The sequence below is a fragment of the Dreissena polymorpha genome, chromosome 9, assembly GCF_020536995.1.
Source record: "Dreissena polymorpha isolate Duluth1 chromosome 9, UMN_Dpol_1.0, whole genome shotgun sequence".
Taxonomy (NCBI): Eukaryota; Metazoa; Mollusca; class Bivalvia; order Myida; family Dreissenidae; genus Dreissena; species Dreissena polymorpha.
This window is the reverse complement of record NC_068363.1, coordinates 68,909,737-68,933,305: the sequence shown is the minus strand read 5'-3', so window position 1 is coordinate 68,933,305 and position 23,569 is coordinate 68,909,737. Positions and strand designations below refer to the sequence as shown.

General features: G+C 37.1%; 1 protein-coding gene across 1 annotated transcript; it reads right to left on the bottom strand.

Annotated features, from left to right (window-relative positions):
- Positions 1-554: 554 nt before the first annotated feature.
- On the bottom strand, positions 555-22,992 carry LOC127845139 (uncharacterized). Its single transcript, XM_052375861.1, has 21 exons — positions 22,910-22,992; positions 21,464-21,658; positions 19,053-19,179; positions 18,444-18,646; positions 17,507-17,643; positions 16,662-16,876; positions 16,116-16,366; positions 15,268-15,472; positions 14,867-15,010; positions 14,505-14,655; positions 14,122-14,258; positions 12,949-13,028; positions 12,137-12,400; positions 11,515-11,802; positions 10,796-10,917; positions 9,803-9,831; positions 9,264-9,482; positions 8,476-8,691; positions 7,935-8,078; positions 7,471-7,625; positions 555-1,616 (listed from the first exon to the last, which is right to left on the bottom strand). Exons 1-21 carry the CDS (start codon positions 22,910-22,912, stop codon positions 1,557-1,559), a joined length of 3,345 nt encoding a protein of 1,114 aa, XP_052231821.1. The 5' UTR covers positions 22,913-22,992; the 3' UTR covers positions 555-1,556.
- Between the last annotated feature and the right edge of the window lie 577 nt (positions 22,993-23,569).

The following is a 23,569-nucleotide window of genomic DNA, read 5'->3' as shown; positions in this document are numbered from 1 at the left end:
AGAACTTGGGGAAGTTAAATTTGTTAATCTTCAATATTCCGAAAGCGCGTTTTCGCTCCTACGAGCCGTATTGGTTTTTGCATTATTTTTATGTTTTCTTGGTGTAAGAACCCACCTCGAATGACGAAATTGAACTAAAATGTGAAATAGATTGCGTTTCAACATTTCCTTCTGAAAACACATAAAACCATTCCTGACCCACGTGCTTAAGCATAAGATCGTCACATATTAATGATTTTACCGCGAGCTTGCGCAGAATGTAGTCGAATAGTCACATATAATTTAAAATCAAAATCTTTGCTCATAACTGAGATAATTACGTTTGAACAGTATTGCATTAAAAAAGTTTCTAGTATTTTTAGAATGTTGCAGGCAACTTTCGGAAATATGTTGACAAAATCTTAATAAAAGTGCCACAAAAACTTTTATACTTTTTTTTGGATACTTTTTATAGTAATGCTTAAACAAAAGTGGTATATGCCACATTTAAAATATCACCACAATAAAAAAATCGTGATTTGTTTTATATAATATTAACAACAATAACAAAGATATAAAAGATTTATTTTATTTCACTAAAAGTAGGTAAACAGCATGTTAAGAATAGGAAATTGTAATGTACTAATGTGCATGGTTTTATTACCTCACTGTATATTTACTGAGTATAAAGTATGCGTTCATCATAGAGCAAATCAGCTTAAATTTCACCCACAAGTAAAATCAAACAACATGTGGTTGTCATGATATTATTTTCTTACTTTTTAATGCATACCTTATTGTTCATTATACAACATACGTTAAAAATTACACTTCTAGCAACAGTTACATGTAAGTATTTCTCTCCCTAATGGGATGTTTGTTCACCTGTTTTAGAAAAGACGTTATGTTCTCGAGCAATCAACAATGATTAAACTTGGTGATTGTGCGCGATTCAGAACTAGAATAAATAGAAATAAATACGTTAATTATAATTCTTCACAAGAAAGAAAGTTTAATAAAGTAAATAAATTTCAACTTATTTATACGCACATTATAAAAGTCACAGCATAACTTTGTTGTTCTTTATTATAATTATGAGCGGGCGTTCAAATACTAGTAACAGGTTCACTTTATAGTATATTATTACATGTAGTGTCTTAAAGTACCCTTTTAATTAAATTAACTTCTCCTTTTGATCACTTCACTATATATTTTCAAAATCGTATGTTCAAATATTCCCGCTTTTAAATTAATTTCAATGATAAACGATTAAATTAAAATATCAGGAAGAAGCACTTCTACAAGATAATTATAAAACGTATCTCATGGTCCATTGCACATAGCCGCGTTTTTCCCAACGTAAGTCCTTGTTAAGAAAGCACATACCAAATTGAAAGTAATTTTACTAAAATATTAAGCCTCATTATTCCGATCCGCAGGATTTTTTCATTTGATTTTATTTTATTACAAAGAAATCTCAATAAAATTTCATTTCATCAAAAAATAACTTCCAGCTGATAACCGTTTATCCCCACACTATTTGTGATGTTTGCGCTTTCTTTCCACATAACAGTCTACTATCCAATGGGTGTCCCTGGATTTCTGAAGAAGTCGCTTCTTCTCAAAGGAACCTCCGCCTGAAAGATGGATTGCTTTATAGATACCAAGAACTGATACTTAAGGTTGTTTTGCACAAACTGGCAAAAGTGTGTAAAATGGAACGGCTAACCTGTAATATGGCACCTGTTTAATGTTTTATGATGTATTTTCTGCTTTTTGATGAGAGGTTTCGGTATGATGATGACCTTTTTCATAATGATGTTTGAAAACTTTATTTTATCTTGACGCCTTTGCATTATGGCGGTTGCTTTCTTACTTTTAAGAAGTGCTTTCTTTATTATGATGATTGACAAATCACACTCAGGAAACCACAAGTTGTAAAAAGGCAAACATTATAATAAAGAAACCACATATCATAACAAGAAATATCTTATCGTAATAAAGAAGGTACATTATAAACTTTTAACCATAATTATTAAATAAAGAAAGCACTCATCGTAATAAACAAAGCACTTCTTATAAATCCCCGTTCACACATTGACGCCACTCGATACGACTCGAGTTAGTCTGTTCAACAGGCCTTATGTTAACGGAGTTAGCCTGTACGGACAGGCAATGGTATTACCATCATACCATTTGGTATGGGGTTAGCCTGTAGATAACCTGGATAAAAGATCTATAAATAAATAGTTTATTTATAGATTACGAAGGAAAAGGTATTAGGTCACGGTATCTCGATCTCTCGATTATTTATTGAAAACAAAGACCTATAGATAACAAGTTATCTATAGGTCTTTGTTGAAAATAATGAAGAAAAGCGCCTTTTTAGGTCTTAAAACAATAAAGAATGGAAATATTGGTTATAAATTTATGTTTTAATAAATAAATTTAGAACAATTTAAGATTAAATATATTGCACACTGACAGTGAATAGATTAATAATTTTGAAAACACTAGGGATTTGTTTATAGTTTAATTATATTTAAGTATGAAATACCAAAAATAATAATCAAATTATTGTAAGCAGAACAGGGTTTCATTCAATCATTTATTTATGTATTAATGTATTTATTTATGTATTAATGTATTTTTTATGTATTTATTTATTTATTCATTCATTCACGCGTTCATTCATGCGTTTATTCATGCGTTCATGTATTTCTTTCTTACTTTCTTTATTCATTCATCTATTTATTTATTATCTATCTATTTATCTATTTATTCCGTTTGTGCGTACGTGGGCTTGTTCATTGGTTTATTGGTTCGTTCGTTCGTTCGTAATTTCTTTCAGTCAGTCAGTCAGGTCAGTCAGTCAGTCAGTCAGTCAGTCAGTCAGTCAGTCAGTCAGTCAGTCAGTCAGTCAGTCAGGTCAGTCAGTCAGTCAGTCAGCTCAGTCAGTCAGTCAGTCAGTCAGTCAGTCAGTCAGTCAGTCAGTCAGTCAGTCAGTCAGTCAGTCAGTCAGTCAGTCAGTCAGTCAGTCAGTCAGTCAGTCAGTCAGTCAGTCAGTCAGTCAGTCAGTCAGTCAGTCAGTCAGTCAGTCAGTCAGTCAGTCAGTCAGTCAGTCAGTCAGTCAGTCATCAGTCAGTCAGTCATCTTTTAGTCAGTCAGTCAGTCAGTCAGTCAGTCAGTCAGTCAGTCAGTCAGTCAGTCAGTCAGTCAGTCAGTCAGTCAGTCAGTCAGTCACTCAGTCAGTCAGCGAGCGAGCGAGCGAGCAGGCCGGCCTGTCGGTCGGTCGTTCGTGCGCTCGTTTGTTATTTTGTTCGTTCGTTCATGCGTCCGTCAAATTGTTTGTTCGTTCGTTCGTTTGTGCGTTCGAGCTTTTCTGCGTTCGTAATCATCATCAATCATCATCATCATCATCATCATCATCATCATCATCATCATCATCATCATCATCATCATCATCATCAACAACAACAACAACAACAACAACATCATCATCATTATCATCGTCATCATTATCATCATTTTAATTTTTTTATATTTTTTATTTCATTTCTTTATATATTTTGTATTATTTGTATTGTATTATATTAAATGCATATTATGTTAATGCTGCCACGTTAAAACAAAATGCATGTTGAATAAAGTTACAAAAATCGATTGGTGATATCGTCACATAGCAGGAAAAAGGGTGCCTTGGGAACCTTATGACATATCATGCCGACAGGTGATTGATGTCGGTGTGTCATGCAACATGGTCCTGTTTATTGGACCCTTAATGCGATAAAGCCACTTTTAATAATGGTGATAACTGTTATTTCTATTGCTTAACAATACGAGACTGCGAAAACAAATGCCACAGGTTATTTATTTGACTCTTTCTTTGTTTCAATTTATATTAAAAGTATATTGATTATCTGAAGTGTGACTGTCTTTAGTTTGAAGATTTAATACAAAATTACATAAATCCTTTTTTAACGATGCTCGGTACATATCCCGATCGTGAAAATTAAGGTTGAAATAAAACGTTATATTTAAATTACTGATTTTTTAAGTTTTAAGTCGCATATCAAACACATCAAATGTTTTATGTAGTGTATTGTATATTTACGTATGACAGTTTGAAGTCCTGCTGATATAATTTATAAATCATTAAAAAGGGAATATAATATTTCCCGTGCACTTTTATACACTTAATTATAGTATTTGCGGAAAAGAAAACCATAGTGGAAGTATCAAGTAAATGAATGCAAAAGTGTAATCAAACCTAACACTTGTGTGCGTACATATAACTTGAACTACATTAAGCACTGTTATATGCATCCTAATATCAGTCATATGGCATATTATGTATGTAGCATACGTCTGTTCTCAAAAATTGAACTATATGGTATTTAAGTATTTCATTTAGACGCAGTTGTCTTTCCACACATTCTAATCACCCATGTTTGACTACTCGCGTTTCTTAATTGGACAATCTAACCTGTACTTTACGACAGAAAATTTAAGTCAGACTAATATATAACGGAGCCGGTCGATGTCTGATCTATATGAATAAACTTGACGCTTAAATGGATAAGATTTAGGGATCACAACCAATTTAAGTCAGACTAATAGCCGGCCGATGTCTGATCTATATCAGATAACTTTACGCTCAAATAGATAAGAAAGGGGTCACCACAGCAGGTTGCTAATACACAGTGTAGACTTCCGCTGTTTTATTGTTGAAACATGTTTGTTTAGAAAGCATGGCTAAAATAATATGGAATCCAATTTTGAAATAAAAAATCGTCTGAAAATAGCGCCGTTGACTCGTTAATTGAAGAGTATAGATGACATCAAAGAAGTGATTTTCTAGAAACCTGGAGACAACTGAGGACGACACATACAATTAAGTAAATAATAAAACAACTAAAAAGCATCCTATGGAGGCAGATGATATCTTACTTAAAAGTCAACAGATATGTTGAGGCTAAAAATCGTATTTATAAAGGAATATAATTGCATCTCTGTCCAATTAGATGTCTTGCAAGCGATTGTTTATTTCAAATGTAGTATGTGCTGTGATAGAAACCAACTTTGCGCATAAATTATAATAACGTGCCTTGATCGTTTTCTCGTCTATGAGAGTTTAAACTTGTAATATACTGTGAAAAGCACCCATGGTACTTAACCGAAGTTATTTCTATTTAATGTTAGTAATTTACACTATTTCAATTTAGAACGGAGGCAGGGACGGAGGGAGGGACGGAGAGAGGGACGGAGGGAGGGACGGAGGGAGGGACGGAGGGAGGGACGGAGGGAGGGACGGAGGGAGGGACGGAGGGAGGGACGGAGGGAGTTAGAGAGGGAGGGAGGGAGGGAGGTAGGAAGGGGAGGGAGGGAGGGAGGGAGGGAGGGAGGAAGGAAGGAAGGAAGGAAGGGAGGGAGTGAGGGAGGGAGGGAGGGAGGGGACGGAGGGAGGGACGGAGGGATGGAGAGAGGGAGGGAGGAACGGAGGCAGGGACGGAGGGAGGGACGGAGAGAGGGACGGAGGGAGGGACGGAGGAGGGACGGAGGGAGGGACGGAGGGAGGGACGGAGGGAGGGACGGAGGGAGGGACGGAGGGAGGGACGGAGGGATGGACTGAGGGAGGGACGGAGGGAGGGAAAGAGGGAGGGAGGTAGGTAGGGAGGGAGGGAGGGAGGGAGGGAGGGAGGAAGGAAGGAAGGAAGGAAGGAAGGAAGGAAGGAAGGAAGGAAGGAAGGAAGGAAGGGAGGGAGGGAGGGAGGGAGGGAGGGAGGGAGGGAGGGAGGGAGGGAGGGAGGGAGGGAGGGAGGGAGGGAGGGAGGGAGGGAGGGAGGGAGGGAGGGAGGGAGGGGGAGGGAGGGAGGGAGGGAGGGAGGGAGGGAGGGGAGGGAGGGAGGGAGGGGAGGGAGGGAGGGAGGGAGGGAGGGAGGAGGGAGGGAAGGATGAGGAAGGAAGGAAGGAAGGAAGGATGGAAGGAAGGAAGGATGGAAGGAAGGAAGGTTGGATCGATGGATGGATGGATGGATGGATGGATGGATGGATGGATGGATGGATGGATGGATGGATGGATGGATAGATGGATGGAAGAACAAACGAATGAACTCATTAACAAACGAACAAACCAATGAACAAACGCACGAACACACAAAGTAACGGAAAAAAACGGACGGACGAAGGGATGGAAAGATTAATGAATGAATGAACGCATAAATAATTAAATAAAAACAAAAAACAAAACAAAAATGTTTAAAACATAAATACATATATGAATGAATAAATGCACGAACGAACGAACGAATGAATGATCGAACGAACGAACGAACGAACAAACGAAAAAAAGAATTAAACAAAGACCAAAATCAAAAAAGAACGAAATAACAAAAGAACAAACAAACGAACAAACAAACGAACGATCCAAGGAACGAACCAAAGAACGAACGAACCAACCAACCAACAAACAATAAACAAACGCACGAACGCACAAACGAACAAACAAACGGATGGACGAACTGACGAACGGATGGAAGGATAAATGAATGAATTAATTAATAATTAGATAAATAGATGGGTAATTTATTAAAAAAAAATAATTAAATAAAATTACGTTCATACTTTTTGTTTGTTATTATTTTTTCTATTGCATACTTAAATATAATTTAACTACATGTATCAACAAATGCATAGTGTTTTTCAATATATTGAATCTATTGTACATTTCATAGGTATTACAAATAAACCACGAGGTAATAAGATAGATTCACTTTAGCATTTATTATATTCAATCTTAAAATGTTCTAAATTCCTTGAATAAAATAAATATTTGCATTCCATATTTAACATTTTTTTTAAAGTTCAAGACCTAAAAGGGCGTTTTTCTTCATTATTTTCAATAAATAATCGAGAGATCGAGATACCGTGACCTAATCCCTTTTCCTTCGTTATCTATAAATAAACTATTTATTTATAGATCTTTTATCCAGGTTATCTACAGGCTAACCCCATACCAAATGGTATGATGGTAATACCATTGCCTGTCCGTACAGGCTAACTCCGTTAACCTAAGGCCTGTTGAACAGACTAACTCGAGTCGTATCGGGTGTTGACGCCGTTCTACTACGATCAAAGCGTGGCCAAAAACGTGGCCGATCATGACAAATCGCAGGAGATACGTAGTGGAGTCTTCATAAGCGCAGTCGCAGCTCTGTGAGAACGGGTGGTAAGTAAAAAAGCAACCGCCATAATGCAGGGACGTCAAGACAAAATAAAGTTTTCAAACATCATTATGAAACAGGTCATCTTTTATATATATACATTGTAGTAGTAACATGTGCGGCACTCATAATCAACTTTTGACCATTAGAATAATCACCGTTGTATTTCGATGAATATCATTTTATAGGTAACATATTTGTAAATGGTATAAACATACCAATGGGAACAAATGAAATACATTCACTTAAAACGAAATAAAGTGCTCACTCTTGTTACTGGCGTTACTGGGCGCCCGTTCGCCTTGTGCGTTTGTTGCAGCTCATTCTCCACCCACTTGTTAGTCATGTGCGCATGTGGGGGCGGTTCATACATGAACGGAGGGGGCGGAGTCGGCCCATAGGCGGGCGGAGGTTCATCGGGAACTGAAAAAAAAGAATAATTGTATTTACGTGTGCTGCAATATAGGTCCTACATAACTCATTATGAAACATACGTGTTTTTGTACAAAAAGAATATTATCAGCACTTGTCAACGCATGATTTTCGTAATTAGTTAACATTTAAAAAGTCAAAATAATTAAAATCCTAAACATTTACCAAACGCGTTGTTTGTAATAAGATTATTACAACAAATCTGATATGATAAATGCAAGATAATAAGCTAGTGACGCACTGAATTTGAAATATTAAGTACATGAGTAAGATGGTACGCGAAATAAACAAGTGACCAACATTTCGCAGCGGAAACGGGCGTGATCGGGTGGGTCCTCTTGGTGACCTTGAATTTAACGATGTATACGACGAGGACGACAACGACGCCGACGATAGCTAGGCCGCCCAGTGAGGCGCCGATTATCATTGGCAGGTTGTTCTTGTCTACAAGGAATGAATTACTGTTATTGAATGAAATAAATCCATTGTGGCATGTCGTGTTGTTATACGATCAGGAGTATTGATGGCTTTATAATTGTAGTGCAGTAGTACAATCACTCTTTTTATCATGTTTCAGAGACATTTTAAGCGGTGTTCAATTACTGTGATATCGCACCTGGAATACGACTGACCTTCCAATAGTAGCGCAAGTGCTGGTTAAAGAAAAAATACATTATGTTAAAGCTCTGCGGGCTCGTTCAGTAACTTATAAATTTTCATAAAAATAATGCCTATAAATTAAACTTTAGATAGTAGCTATACTAATATAGCAATATTAGTACTTCTCGATATTTCATATTTACACTTATGAATGAGTTGTAAAATCCATAAAAATCCTTACCTGATGTTTCCTTTTTATTGTCTTGTCCGCTTCCCGTATCCATGTTCTTCTGTACAATCTTGAAACTCCCACTCTCGACAGTCAATGTCAAGCCGCTCGGTGACTTGAAGATTACACTTCCGCCGGAAGTGAAGACGCTCTCCACCGCATACGCCAGCTGACCAAGGGTGCCTGATCCGGCATTGACCACAAGGTCGAACGAGATAATGATGGACCCTGGACATACGAGAACAAACTGCATACAGCCACACACAAGTTGAAAATGGCAAAATTCATATTCTACAATGAATAGTGACTATTTACAGTCCTTGCTTTCCATATTAGTATGTGATGATGTTATACTACGCGATATCAGAAACATTGGGTGTTCTGGTTTTCACAACTAAAAAGTGATCCTCGACGTCAAACTGTTTACAAAAACTATTATAAACAACTGAAGTTATGTGTAATGAATTAATTAAACAGGTTAGGTGCAACTTTATTGGCTACATAAGGTAACACACACTCACCAAATAATTTCATGAGTGACATTATTTTGCATGTAAACGTGAACTTAAAATCAATTATCAAGCCACATGTTATTCAAAAGTGTAAACGCAGAGAAATACAATGCACAACACTGAAGAAGTAGTCACAAACATCATACAAGTAAGACAAGTATACATGCTTTAGTCATGTCTTAAAAAACCAAGCAGGGCTACAATTTCAGAACATACAACATAACAGTTATTAAAAAATGATACAAAAATGTTTCAAAATACAACTTTAAATTTTCAAGCGATATGTACCTTTAGCCAACTCGAGATTTGTGATGCAAGCTTCAGGTACTCCGGTCTTTGACGCTATTTGAGTTTTCATTGACGTTTTGAATGTGGCAACGTTAATTACATGCGTGTCGTAATCAACGTTTAAAGTGAACGTATACTCGACGGCATCTGTGTTAGCCATTAAAGTCTTTGATGGGGCGGCAGTTGTTGTTGCTACAGTTGTTGTTGCCACTGTTGTAGCTGTGGTTGTAATAGCGAAAATTAAAAATATATATCTATTCAATTTTAGAGACAACGCAATATACACGCGTGTACATAAGAGACAAACGTAATAAATGCATACAGAAACATTTCATTTTAATGGCCAAACTAAAACTAAACGCTACGTTAAGTTATTTACATACATTTTTTTAATCGGCCGTCATCAGTAAAACTTAGATTAAACTAAAAGAATTTAAGTCTTGTTTTTTTCTTTAAACCGCCGTTGAAATAAATGGGATTTGCTCAATGTGCAAATTATAAAAACATGCACACATTGAAAATTAATATGTTACACTTACTGGTAGCATCTTTTGATACTTCGAATACACTGAAAACAAAAATACAGAAGAACGTGAACTCATAAACTACTTGCATTTTTATTTAAATAATGACAGAAAATATGTGAAATCAAAGGGATGTCATATGCACTAAAAAGTTACATGAACCTCAAAATTCTTAAGAATCAATCAAACAAACAAACCTACACGTTTGCATCCACCAGAAACTATCGGTTACTCAGAAGATACATAGATACATAGATGTGGTGATTTCACGTTACACGTTCAATAAAAATAAGCGTATATTTGAAGATACAAATACATTTGAATTCGGCATTTAATGTGCGATATACATGTACACATAGTAAAAGAATTTGTCATATACATGTAAATGAAGTTTGAGATGTTGCAATATACATGTTAAGGTAGTGTACGAATTTTCAATAGCATGTACAAATGGTGTTAGAATTTGAAATATACATGTAAATATTGTGTAAGAATTTTCATTATACATGCTAATTTAGTGTATACATTTACATGTAGCGTTAGTTTGAACCTTGTTGTAAATGTTTGACATTGTATGCATATTAACTAAGCATTATTAAGTATAAAGTCAAAGTTATATATATATTAAGAACATAAGTGAGACGTTATTATGATCATTTTAAAGTTAATGTACAAACATGTGTACGTTGTTTTCTTTCAGGTCGCTCGATATAGCGCTAATTTTACCACCAAAGCCATAATCATTAAAGGTAGCAATACCGATGGTAGCAACAGAAAATCAACAGTTTGTTTACTCTAAAACTATATTTTATTTCTTAAGTTTAAACATGATTATGAACGCTCGATTGTACCGAAAGTCTGGGGATTGTTAAGTCACATTGGATTCCGTTTCCTGGTTTGACACCAGTACTTTGCGTTATCAATGGGAAAGATCTCGAGAAGGATCCCACGGAGTGGATCGAGCTCTGGAAATCTCGATCGCTAGCGAAGTTGCGGACGGGGGCATACCCTATGATCCCGAGGGTGGTACAGCTGCACGTGGTTGTGTTCCTGGAGGAGGACTGGTCCAGTACCACACCACTCGATGTACACTTGGACCCCGACCAGTTCTCATTGACCCACATCAGACACTAACAAGTGAAAAAAATATACACACATATAAAACAAATACATAGTAATTTGTCACAAACGTTACTAATACCTTCCACCGCTTTGTTAACTTTGTTCAAGGGAAGATCACTCAGGAGTGTGCGGATCCGAGAACGAAATTGTCTTTTCTTGAGCATGTCCGCTAAATCAAACACATGAAAGGCATCCATGTCAGTAAGCACCATTGGCCGGATAGGAGTTTCCTGTGCGAGCGCACGTGTATTTATTATGAGAATTTCTATATCAATACGTCCTGTATTAAATGTTAGTGTTAGCATGTACATGAATGTCTGCTCTTAAACCAAATCCCGACCTGTATAATTATTATGTTAAATAATTTAATAAAACTGTGTATCGTTGTATCAATCTTAGACGCACACGAATGTGTGGCGCTAGAATTGTGTTTGATTAAACACAAGAAACTTAACAACCCATTGTTGGAACGAATGCCCACTATAGTTACGAACTATTCTCCGCAATCTCGACAAAAACCAAAGAACAAGCCGTGATTGAAGATATTGGCGTCATTGTCAGAAAGTACGCAGGACTACACATGGCGTTATGATAGTAATCATTACCTGATAGTAGTATTTCTCCGTATCGATCGTTCCCGTCAGAGTCAGTTCCACCTTTAGCGGGTCGGTGAGAGCCGGAAAGGCCTGCTCGCAATACGTCTCCGGATTGATCATCTTCAAGACAACGAGGTCCGACCTTCGCGGCGGCGCTATGACCTCTGTAGCGGCGGTCGGCGTCACGGTGTCCACCTTGAGCTGCGCGCTGGCGACGCAGACGTCGTCACACGTCGTGTCTGAGGTACAGGCCCATGTGTCGTTGAAGTAGGCTCCAAGGTGTGCGCCGTATGAAACCTGCAAAACAGATGATAGGTAAATGAGAAAAGATGAGTAGTTTTGTTGATGTACTTTCGAATGTACAAATAGAAGAAATAATTCAAATATAAGTACATGAACATATACAATTTATATGTGTTTTTTTCAAATAGATAATATCATTATAATACATATATTTTTTATCCAACGTGTTTCTCGATGCAATTTGTCCGATTCAAGTATTGGCAAGCTTACACGTGCATTCTTTTCAAGCGCTATAAAACAATATATATTAAATATAAACTATGTGAGATAAGTATCGCATTTTCAATTGGAACACCGACTAAAGCAAATGAAATGTCTGCCTATTTACCAAAGCTGGATGTGTCGGATGTGTAACACTCTCACACGAATCGCAGCTAACCGGAAGCTGCATACCGCCCTTGTCTCCTAGCGCCATCGTATGCTCTCGCACATAGACCTTCTCGGCAGGGGCGACCCAAGCGGAAGATCCGCTAAACGCTTGGCAGAAGCCAATCATTATGTTTTCTATGGTCTCTAGGTAGAGGCTTGCCTGTATGCTGGTGATTGAGACCTCGTTAATTGTTGCGTCGAAGGCTTTCAGCAGAGTAATGGCCTGCGAGTAAAAAATGTATTTGTTAATCATAAATCATATGTTTTGGGTTTATAATACAGTATTCCAGTTGTAAATATTAACCATTAAAATAATAAAACAGAGCGCCGTCATACAACAACTATTATAATCTTGTTTTACGAGTCATGAGCATAAAAATGAAACAAACGACACACAAGTCGATGGGAAACGTTTTAACTGTGATTGTATAAACTATTTTCTGAAGAGTCTGTTTTTGTTGATGGTTTTTCTTAACATGAACCATAATTTTGAATATAAATTAACCCATTTATGCCTAGCATCTAGAAAAAAAAGGCATTGGCAAACAGCGTAGACCCAGATGAGACGCCGCATGATGCGGCGTCTCATCGGGGTCTGCCCTGTTTGCTTCAAGGAATTTCTGTCAGAAATATTATAAATAAAGAAATAAATATACTAAAAATCGCTATTTTTTTTAAATAAATTGATCCAGTTTATAAGGATGGGAGAGTCCACTAGGCATAACTGGGTTAACGTTTCAATGTGACATTTTAGAAAAAAAATACATGTACCTCTGACTCTTGAAGGCCGGCTGGATTCGAGTAAGTTCTGCACCCTGTTGACCTCTTCCGTCTCTGTTGATTGCCATCCTCTACAATGTAAACGTCTAAGTTTTATTTAGCCGCGTTATGAGAAAACTGGGCTTAATGCATGTGCGTAAAATGTCGTCCCAGATAAGCCTATGCAGTTCACACAGGCTAATCAGGAACGACACTTTCCGCTTTTATGGTATTTTAGTTTTAAAGAAGTCCCTTCTTACCGAAAATTAAGTTTAGGCGGAAAGTGTCGTCCCTGATTAGCCTGTGCAGACTGCATCGGCTAATCTGCTACGACACTTTACGCACATGCATTTTGCCCAATTTCCACAGAACATGACACAATTGATAATGATCATTGCAAAAAACATCTGTGGCAATCAAGGTTCCAGACCAGCGTGTGCATCCGCGCAGTCCGATCAAGAGCGCCACTGTCCGGTTATTACATCACACAACCTAGCGTGACTTTGTATCTCCTGACTAAACTGCGCTGAAACGGCTTGTCTGGAGTAACGTTGGCGGCATGTGGCATAACAGACAGTTGCGCGTGACGCGGCTCAATGAAGGAAGATGGCTTTAATTGGTTCAACCATCTGCACACACATGTACCAATTGATGCAATTCTAGTTACGTTGGAACAGTGCACAACAAATAAATATTCTGCCTGTTTAGTGCACTACAAGTTCTATGTCATTCTGCGTGTTTAAGAAATAATCGAAAACGTGTGAAAACAGATTTCAATCATAAGGTTTACCGTCCTTATTAGTGTCTTTATGTATTGATAATGTCTGCAACGCGATTAAATATAGAAACACCGCGTATGCGAATAAAACCCGTAACTGAACATTTTATATTATAATATTTCGAATAACTTGTTTAAATAAGTTTTTTTAACCCATTTATGCCAAGCGTCTAGAAAAAAGGCCTTGCAAACAGCGTAGACCCAGATGAGACGCCGCTTGATTAAGCGTCTCATCAGGGTCTGCGCTGTTTGCTTGAAGGAATTTCTGTAAGAATTTTCCTAAATTATAGAAATAAGTATACTAGACGTCCCTCATTTTGGAAATAAATTGATCCAATTTAGAAGGATGGGAGAGTCCACTAGTCTCAAATGGGATAATGTAAGATGCGATACCACTAGACGTTTACCTATCCCGATTCTTTCCTTCGAGACCTCTGTACTAGCTGACATAATGGTTGCTTTAGTTTCCTCGCTTATACCACTTGGATTCGCTTTGACGATTTCCGAGGTCGATTCAAGAACGTTAAGGCTCGACTCAACATCACTGTAAACAAACATGTATCAACTCAGAACAGCTATACTTTCCACAAACCAAGTTGCAATAGTGAGTAGAACTTATGTAAACATATGACAGCATTAAAATGAAAATTAAATATTCAATTATTAGAATATCTCCATTTTTGAATACCAAAGATTTTATACACAGTAGTAAAAGTGACTCAAGTCATTTACTCTTAAAACAGACTGAACATTTTTGGGAAACGAGGCCTGGTTCATCGATTGTTCTTACCCGTCCGTGCTGTCTAGTAGATCTCCAATCACCATATTCGACGTGTCACCTATCGTAGTCTGGGTCTCAGCTGCCTGCTCCCCAGTCAATCCCACTTCTTTTGTGGCCTTGAGAAGGCCCAGTATCGTGTTTAGAATGCTGTCTGTGCCACCTTGTACGAGAATGCAAACGATAACATAACTAATAATCAAATAATGATTAATATTTGAATGCTTTCAGCTGAAAAAAAACAAAGATGTACAATGTAAACCCAAATCTAAAGACGCATGTGTTCCCCCATTTATATCTTTAATTAAATACATATCCTTAAATACCTATCTTATAATTAAATAGCAATAGTCGAAATCTTCGGCTTCCATTACCTTTCCTCACTTGCTCCAAGACATCTTGCACGGCGCTAAGAAGCCCACTCGCGTCTATGGGAGCTACAGTGAGGGCGGTGTCATAGACCTGCTTGACACACATACCAAAACGGTTGCAGCATTTAGCACCAATCTTGTGCTTACCTGGAATAATGAGAAAAACAAGATAGGGAAAATGACGTACAACGCCCTCGCCAGTGTTTTATGTCCACTCGTATGTATTTAACGTAGAGTGCAATGAACATGCAAAGGCGAACCATGGAAAAACGATAATAAAAAAACGTAAACAACTACTAATACCCGTATTTACGCGTTTACACGCACTTTACACGTGTCGACACAATGTGTTCGAGCTACATGTGTATGATTAATATATTACAAATAAAGATCTTCTTCCGCACCTTCTGGTAGCGTTATGTTGGAGATGCCCTGAGTAAGCGGGTTAGACAACGTGTTAATGTTGGTGACCTTATCGCCCGAAGTCCCGTCCTCGAAGAAGTAGTACCAGCACTCGAGACCACGGTCATCCACGGCGTCCCACCAGTTCACCAGCGCGATCGTTATCGGTGTCGTTAGGGCGGTCAGCTTCGAACCCGCGTACGATAACTTCAGGTGGTTGAATAGTGTTGTTATTATATAGTTATACATCCAGGTCAATGTCATAACGACACAAAGAAAACACATTTTCACTGGTTAATATAATGCCATGTATCGCGAAATACAGTGTTAGCGAATTGAATAGTTGTGTTTCAAAGGAAAATTCGATAGCTAATCTCTTTAAATGGATGTTATAATGTAAATGTACACAATAACATCATAGGATAATTTATGACTATATATATATATATATATATATATATATATATATATATATATATATATATATATATATATATATATATATATATATATATATATATATATATATATATATATGCATTTTCAATGCAATGAGCAGAAATCTGATATTAACCCATTTATACCCAGTGGACTCTCCCATCCTTCTAAGTTGGATCAATTTATTTCCAAAATTAGGAATGTCTAGTATATTTATTTCTATATTTAGAACAATTCTTATATAAATTCCTTTAAGCAAACAGCGTAGACCCAGATGAGACGCCGCATCATGCGGCGTCTCATCTGAGTTTACGCTGTTTGCAATGTCCTTTTTTCAGGACGCTAGGCATGAATGGGTTAAAGTCAGTTACTTAAGTATGCATTCGCTACGAAAAGCATTGTATATGCCTACCGATATGCTCCCAGCGATAGGTTCAGGGATGACAAATATTTCGAATTCCTCCCTGGCACTGAGACGGATGTCATCTCTACTGTTGTACACCTCGATCACGAGACTGTATGTCGTGTTGGCAACCAGTTCGGTAGAGGTCAAATCTATCTCTACGCCACATGGAATGAACGTATCCCCCGTATACTCCACCTCTTTCTTCACGTCCCCTCTAACGACCATCGTGAAGTTTAATATGGGCAAACCTATGTCACCTGAAATTAAATGATAGTGTTAATCATAAATTATTTTTTTCATGAAATAGTTGTAAAAAGGGATAAAACGTAAGACCCATTTCAATGACGAAGCAAACGGTGTAAACAAGACTAGCCATCACAGTGTGAGAAGGTCGTGCATAGCTTGTAATCGTTTTCATGTATTCATGTACACATATTTTCCACAAACAGTTGATTCATCAAATGTTGTTCGCTTACATTTAAATGAGTACCATGAATTTCCTCAAGGGTGCGATTGCATACTTTTTTTGTCATTTTTACATAGCATCCTCACCGTTAACTGACGGTGGATTCCAGTGATAACTCGTCAGTTGCCTGCATCTGGCCTTGATGTCAAGCGATGTGTCAGTTCGCGTAACGCTTAATTTGTTGATTTTTGTCGTCAAATGCGGAGCTTTCAATTCTAGCGGCACCTTCTTGAAGAGAAACTCTTTGGTAACGGTCATCTCTTTGGATGACAGCTGTCGCATAGTCAAAGTCCACCTCTCCCTATGAATGTGACGAGTGCACGCATTGTAAAGTTGACTCTTCAACACATGTCAATCGTTATATTGACTTTGAATATTAGCAATTCATCGCTTCTAGGTAGCATGTATTGAGCGATTGAACGATATTGTATACAAAATGAAATGGGAGTTTTTTTGGGATTTTCACTCGAACAAGTGATGATGTTTGAAATTGCGGTTTAATTTACTGTAAGCAATGAATAATCAATTGTATTATGTATGAAATATGTTATAATTTGCATATATTGTTTGTATACTATGTACGGTGTGAAGTGGGATGCCCTCGACCCACACATACCTATCGACGAGGAAATACAATACATTGAACGAAAAAAAAAAGGCACAAAAGAAAACAATCAATGGGTGTGGATTAAACAATTTCGATGCAAGTCAGTCTATTAACTTAAACTTCAGGGGTATCGTGTGATTCCTCTTAAATGGGAACCATATACAGTAGTTTAAATAACTATTCTCTGCAAGATATTAAAACTGGATAAACATGCGCCATCAATATTGTTCCCATTAAAGAAACACAAGTGTGTCGTCGTTTCCATGCATGTGCTTTTGAGATAAAATAAAGGAAACATGTTCTTGGACATCATCTAGACAATACCTTAGGTCCCACTTTTGAGGATCAATGCGGCTTGCTCCCGATATGACGACAGACTGACCTTCCCGCTTCAGTGGCTGAACTTTATCATCCACCAGCTCAAAGCATGGGCTAAACGTGGTCGGAGAGAAGACATTGTTCTGAAAAAAGAATAACGATTTTTTTTAAGTCAGTGGGCACTACTAATGCCTCAGTCACAAATAATCCTGTCGCCGGCCGATGTGTCCGATCTCCAGGCATCGAGAGGACTGGACACTTCGGAGCCGTCCGATGACTGGCACAGTTGTATACCTCGGTCACAAATAGAAACCGATCAACGTCCGATCAGCGGACGACGTATTTTTCCGATCATCGGGCTAGCCCCGGCCGATGATCACACGGCCACTGGGTCATTTTTTGTAGCATTGGGCGGCGTCAGGAGTTGTTTTAAGTAACACTTTAAATTTTGCCCGACGTTGGGCACGGGTAGGAATCGAGTTGAAATCCAAAGATCGGACTTTCATCGCACGGAATCGAATTGAGATCGAAAAAAGATAGGACGATCAACGCCCGGTTATCGCCCTGAGATCGACCGACATCAGATTCCAAAATGACCCGGTGTCCGTGCGATCATCGGCCGGGCGCCTGCTTGATGAGCGTTAAAATACGCCGTCCGCTGATCGGACGGTGATCGGTCTCTATTAGTGACTGAGGTATAAGTAGACTCACTCAGATTACATTTTTTTGTTTAATGTAAAAGCTTGAAATGTATTTTGTTTAATAATCAAGGATTTAATAGCGGTAGACGACAAATGATGTTTCTTCAATATTTCTTGTTTCGTAATTAGGACAGCTAATTGCAGAACGAAAGTAATCAAAGATTTGTATTTAGTATCATGACAGCCTAAACATACTACATTAATGCTGGCTATAAAAATTTATAAACTCCGAATCAATTCACCTCGCATGTCCATGTGCAAAGCAAGCCCGATATATCCGTGGGCTTCTTTCCATTGACGCAGGCCACCTTAAGGTCATCGGTAAACCTCATTTCAGCCAGTGACAACGAGAGTGGCGTACCAGATATGACAAACGCTGGATCTATCGGTTCAGCTTCGGTAGTAAACCTCACAGTCGCCGAGATCTCTTTACCCGCATACGTTACTATAGAAATGCAATAGATAAATAGTTCCATGAATTCGTTTAAGCCAAAATATGCCGATAAACATATAATGAGGTCCATGGCCGAAAACACTTATGTTATAGAAAGACTCTTTGAAAAGTCGGACAGATCCATTCAGTGTATGTCAATCTGTCTTTTTGCACAGTCAAAACACGTTAAAGTTTGGACGTGTGAATGTTGCACCTGACACACCAAATTTATTGAAATCGCATGTTGAAATCCATAAAAATAGTAATAAAGTAATATTTTATCATAAGGAGACACTTTTTCCTCTATGGTATCGCAAACTCCTTGTCCAAATGAACGGTTATTTACGTGAACACATATATTACATGATAAAATGGTTTACAGTCATGTTTGTCAACGAAACATTGACAGCTCACTCACCTGTGCATGTGAGGTTGTAGGCTGTTCCATAAGCCAAGCTGCCCGCAGGTATGTACGTAGATCTTGTCTGCCTCGCCTGTGGGATGTTGTAGATGGGAGATAACTCCCACAAATACTCGATGTCAACCTGTAAGAAAATGTATGTTCAATTTTATATTCATTTATAATGACAGCCTTATAGAAAATTAAACATGAAGAAAAATGCACACAAAACTGCAAGCAAAACTTACCACAGTAAGACATGTTTAAAATCAGCCTAAAGCTAAAACTAACCAAAGTAAGACATGTTTAAAATTCAGCCTTACGCTAAAACTGACCACAGTTAGACATGTTTAAAATTCAGCCTTACGCTTAAACTAACCACAGTAAGACTTGTTTAAAATTCAGCCTTGAGCTAAATCAAACCACAGTAAGACATGTTTGAAAATCAGCCTTAAGCTAAAACTGACCACAGTAATACATTTTTACATTCAGCCTTAAGCTAAACCTTACCACATTAAGACATGTTTAAAATTCACCCTTAAGCTAAAACTAGCCACAGTGAGACATGTTTTAAATTCAGCATTGAGTTAAAACTTTCTACAGTAAGACATGTTTTAAAGTCAGCCTTAAGCTAAAACTAACCGCAGTAAGACCTGTTTGAAATTCAGCCTTGAGCTATATCTAACCACAATAAGACATGTTTGAAAATCAGCCTTAATCTTAAACTTACCATGGTAAGACATGTTTTAATTTCACACTTTAGCTTAAACTAACCACAGTAAAACATGTTTTAAATTCAGCCTTAAGCTTAAACTAACTACAGTAATACATGTTTTAAATTCAGCCTTAAGCTAAAACTTTCCACAGTAAGACATGGTTTTAATTCATCCTTAAGCTAAAACTTTCCAGAGTAAGACATGTTTTACATTCAGCCGTAAGCTAAAACTAATCACAGTAAGAAATGTTTGAAAGTCAGCCTTAAGCTAAAACTTACCACAGTAAGACAGATGTTTTAAATTCACCCTTAATCTTAAATTAACCACAGTAAGACATGATTTAAATTCAGCCTTTAGCTCAAACTAACCGCAGTAAAGCATGATTGAAGTTCAGCCCAAAGCTAAAACTTACCACAGTAAGACACATGTTTTTAATTCATCCTTAATCTTAAACTAAACACGGTAAGACGTGTTTGAATGTCAGCCTTAAGCTAAAACTAAACACAGTAAGAGATGTTTTAAAATTAGCATTAAGCTTAAACTTACCACAGTTAGACTTGTTTTGAATTCAGCTTTAAGCTTAAACTTAACACAGTAAAACATGTTTGACATTCAGCCTTAAGCTTAAACGTACCACGATAAGACATGTTTTGTATTCAGCCTTAAGCTAAAACTTACCACAGTAAGACTTGTTTTTAATTCAGCCTTATGCTTTAACTTACCACAGTAAAACATGTTTTAAATTCAGCCTTAAGCTAAAATTTGCCACAGTAAGACATGTTTGAAATTCAGCCTTAAGCTTACACTAACTACAGTAAGACATGTTTGAATGTCAGCCTTAAAGGGGCCTTTTCACAGAGTTTTGGCATGTTTTTTGAAGTTTGTCATTAAATGCTTTATAATGATAAATGTAAACATTGGATCTAAAAAGCTCCAGTAAAAAAATCAAGAATAAAATTTAAAAAGGTAAAACAAGTAGCCCGCATCAGGGCTCGAACCAGTGACCCCCGGAGTCCTGGAGTAAAATCCAATTAGACCGCACGGTCATCCTGCCAAGTATGTATACATGACCTATTTTATACTTTTTGTAAGCAATCTTCGTAGTTTTACAACATTTAACGACAACAACAGAACTCTCCAAATTATTCAATCGTTTCGCGTTGCAACGCTTTATAATTTTCAAGTTTTTAAATCGCCAAAAGACGCATATAAAGGCTATATTAGACCATGGTAAATGTTCAGCATTACTGTTTCCTCACAAAAATCATAACTAAAACGATAATTTGCGAATCTGAAACAGCTTTTTTCAATTTTGTCAATTTACCAAAACGTGAAAAGATCCCTTTAATCTAAAACTTATCACAGTAAGATATGTTTTAAATTCAGCCTCAAGCTAAAACTTACCACGGTCAGACATGTTTTAAATTCAGCCTTAAGCTAAAACTAATCACAAAAAAAACGTGTTTTAAATTCAGCCTTAAGCTAAAACTTACCATAGTAAGAGACGTTTTAAAATCAGCCTTAAGCTAAAACTAACCACAGTAAGACATGTTTTAAATTTAGCCTTAAGCTAAAACTAACCACAGAAAAACGTGTTTTAAATTCAGCATTAAGCTTAAACTAACTACAGAAAAACGTGTTTTAAATTCAGCATTAAGCTTAAACTAACCGCAGTATGAGATGTTTTAAATTCAGCCTTAAGCTAAAACTTACTACAGTAAGACATGTTTTAAATTCAGCCTTAAGCCCCAGTTTCTCGTTTACGTCCACTGTTCCCGAGCTTGGCACTCCGTAGATGTTGAGCATGGCATCCAAGTTTGTGTCCCGCCTGATGTCGATCGAGTCTGAACCAGAATGGGAACCAGCTCCCCACTTCATCGTGACATTGTAGACCACGTTCGTCAAAAGCTTACAATAATACACAACAAGCGCATTGAACAAAATGTTGTATTCGTCATTTGAATCTGAACTAAGATATACTACGTAGTAGTATCAAAGCATTGTTATTTTTGGGGAGTAAAATGTGCAGAGATTTCGTATAGCATAATCAGTTGAATTTTCCACACGAAAGCACAGAAACTCTAGCTTAGAATCAAAGGCGGTCAATTATTTTATCACTGCAATACTCGACCAAGTTCTTAACTAGTGTATACTTTGAAGACTGTTTATTGGACCAAATGAAATAACATGTAAATGCGGGTACAAAATGAAACGTAATAACAAGGGTTAAATAAATATAGTGGCGGTATTTGTCATTTCTTTCTGGCGTGTTCGTAGGTTCAAGGGGCACCTACACGATAATACGCAAAAAATATTATCTATCAGCCAAAAGGATTGACCCCGTGTTGGCTTGTCACGCACGGGCGAATTTCACGACATGCTAGAATGACAAAGCAAGAGTACGGCAACAATCGTCACCATAAACAAAAGTAACTTTTAGTTTTATATCCCTTACTCTCATATATAGTATCGGTCCTCATAGAATAGTGCCTTTAACGAAAAACCTTCAAGAAGTGCTGTAAAGTTTATGTTTTTCAATTTTTAGAAGTTTGATTTATTTGATGGTTATCCATGACTATTACGACAATCATTCTCATGATTTCAGGTGTTCGTTTGAAAGTAGGTCATGATTATTCCACGGTGATGCTATGAGTTTTAATAACGTAACACACAATTACGTTAGTTTGTTTATGGATTAATAGTAGCGTTATCAAATGTTTTACATGCCGCTTATTTTTGAATAAAATGCAAAAATACTTTAAGAACAACATGAGCAAGAGTTTCGTTTTTCCATTAAGTTACTTTTTATGAAAAGCACATGCGCATAGTAACACATCTTAGCAACCAATCAGAAGGGCCGACACTATGAGACAATTATATATGAAACAGATTACTACAGGGAGCTAAGTCTAGCCAGTATTTTGTTAAAATACTGACGATTTAAATGCAGGTTTTGTTGTTATGTCCAAGAATACACATTTAACTATAGATTGACATATAAAACATGCATGTTTTTGTATTTGTTAACTTCCAAACTTCGTATGTATTCATTAAAGGGGGGAATAATACGGATAGACATGCTACTATCCATCAAAAACAAAAAATAAACGGAATTGCATCTAGTTTTATACTATCCATATAATCCAAACCATACCGTACCATATTTCCGTCGACAATGAAGATATCTTTTTTTGATTGCGTGGTTAACGTAGCCACAGACGCGGAAGCTTCTTGCGTCGAAGAATCTGGGGAAATAGTGAAATAGCATTTAAAACTTTGTTAATTGTGTTAAATTCAATCGAAGTTATCTTAATTGCTGAATGTTTATATTCCAACACAATTAGCAAATGTAATTATTGGTGAGGCTGTGAAAACATTGGGGTACACGAAACAAACAATGTAGTATATGGAGTTAACTAAATCTATCTGTGTTTTATACGAGCGTAATACATACAATTATCACCAAGTCTACATAAATTTATTTGTATAAGCTGTACGTAGTCTACTATTATTCAAAATATATATTTTAACAAGACTATTGCCAAGCAATATATGTCACCAACCGGCTCCACCAATGTCAGAAATTCTACCTTTGTCAGTTTTTTTATACATATTTGTTGCTATAGCAACCAGAATTTTTGACGTACGAACACACTGAAATGACGTGCATAATGTCCATATTGCCATCTATCCATGTTTCAAGTTTCATGAAAAAAAAATATAAAGAACTTTTAAAGTTATCGCCGGATCCAGAACACCACCTTTTTCAGCAGTATATCTAGTCTATTTGTTGCCATAGCAACCATAATTTTTGACGTA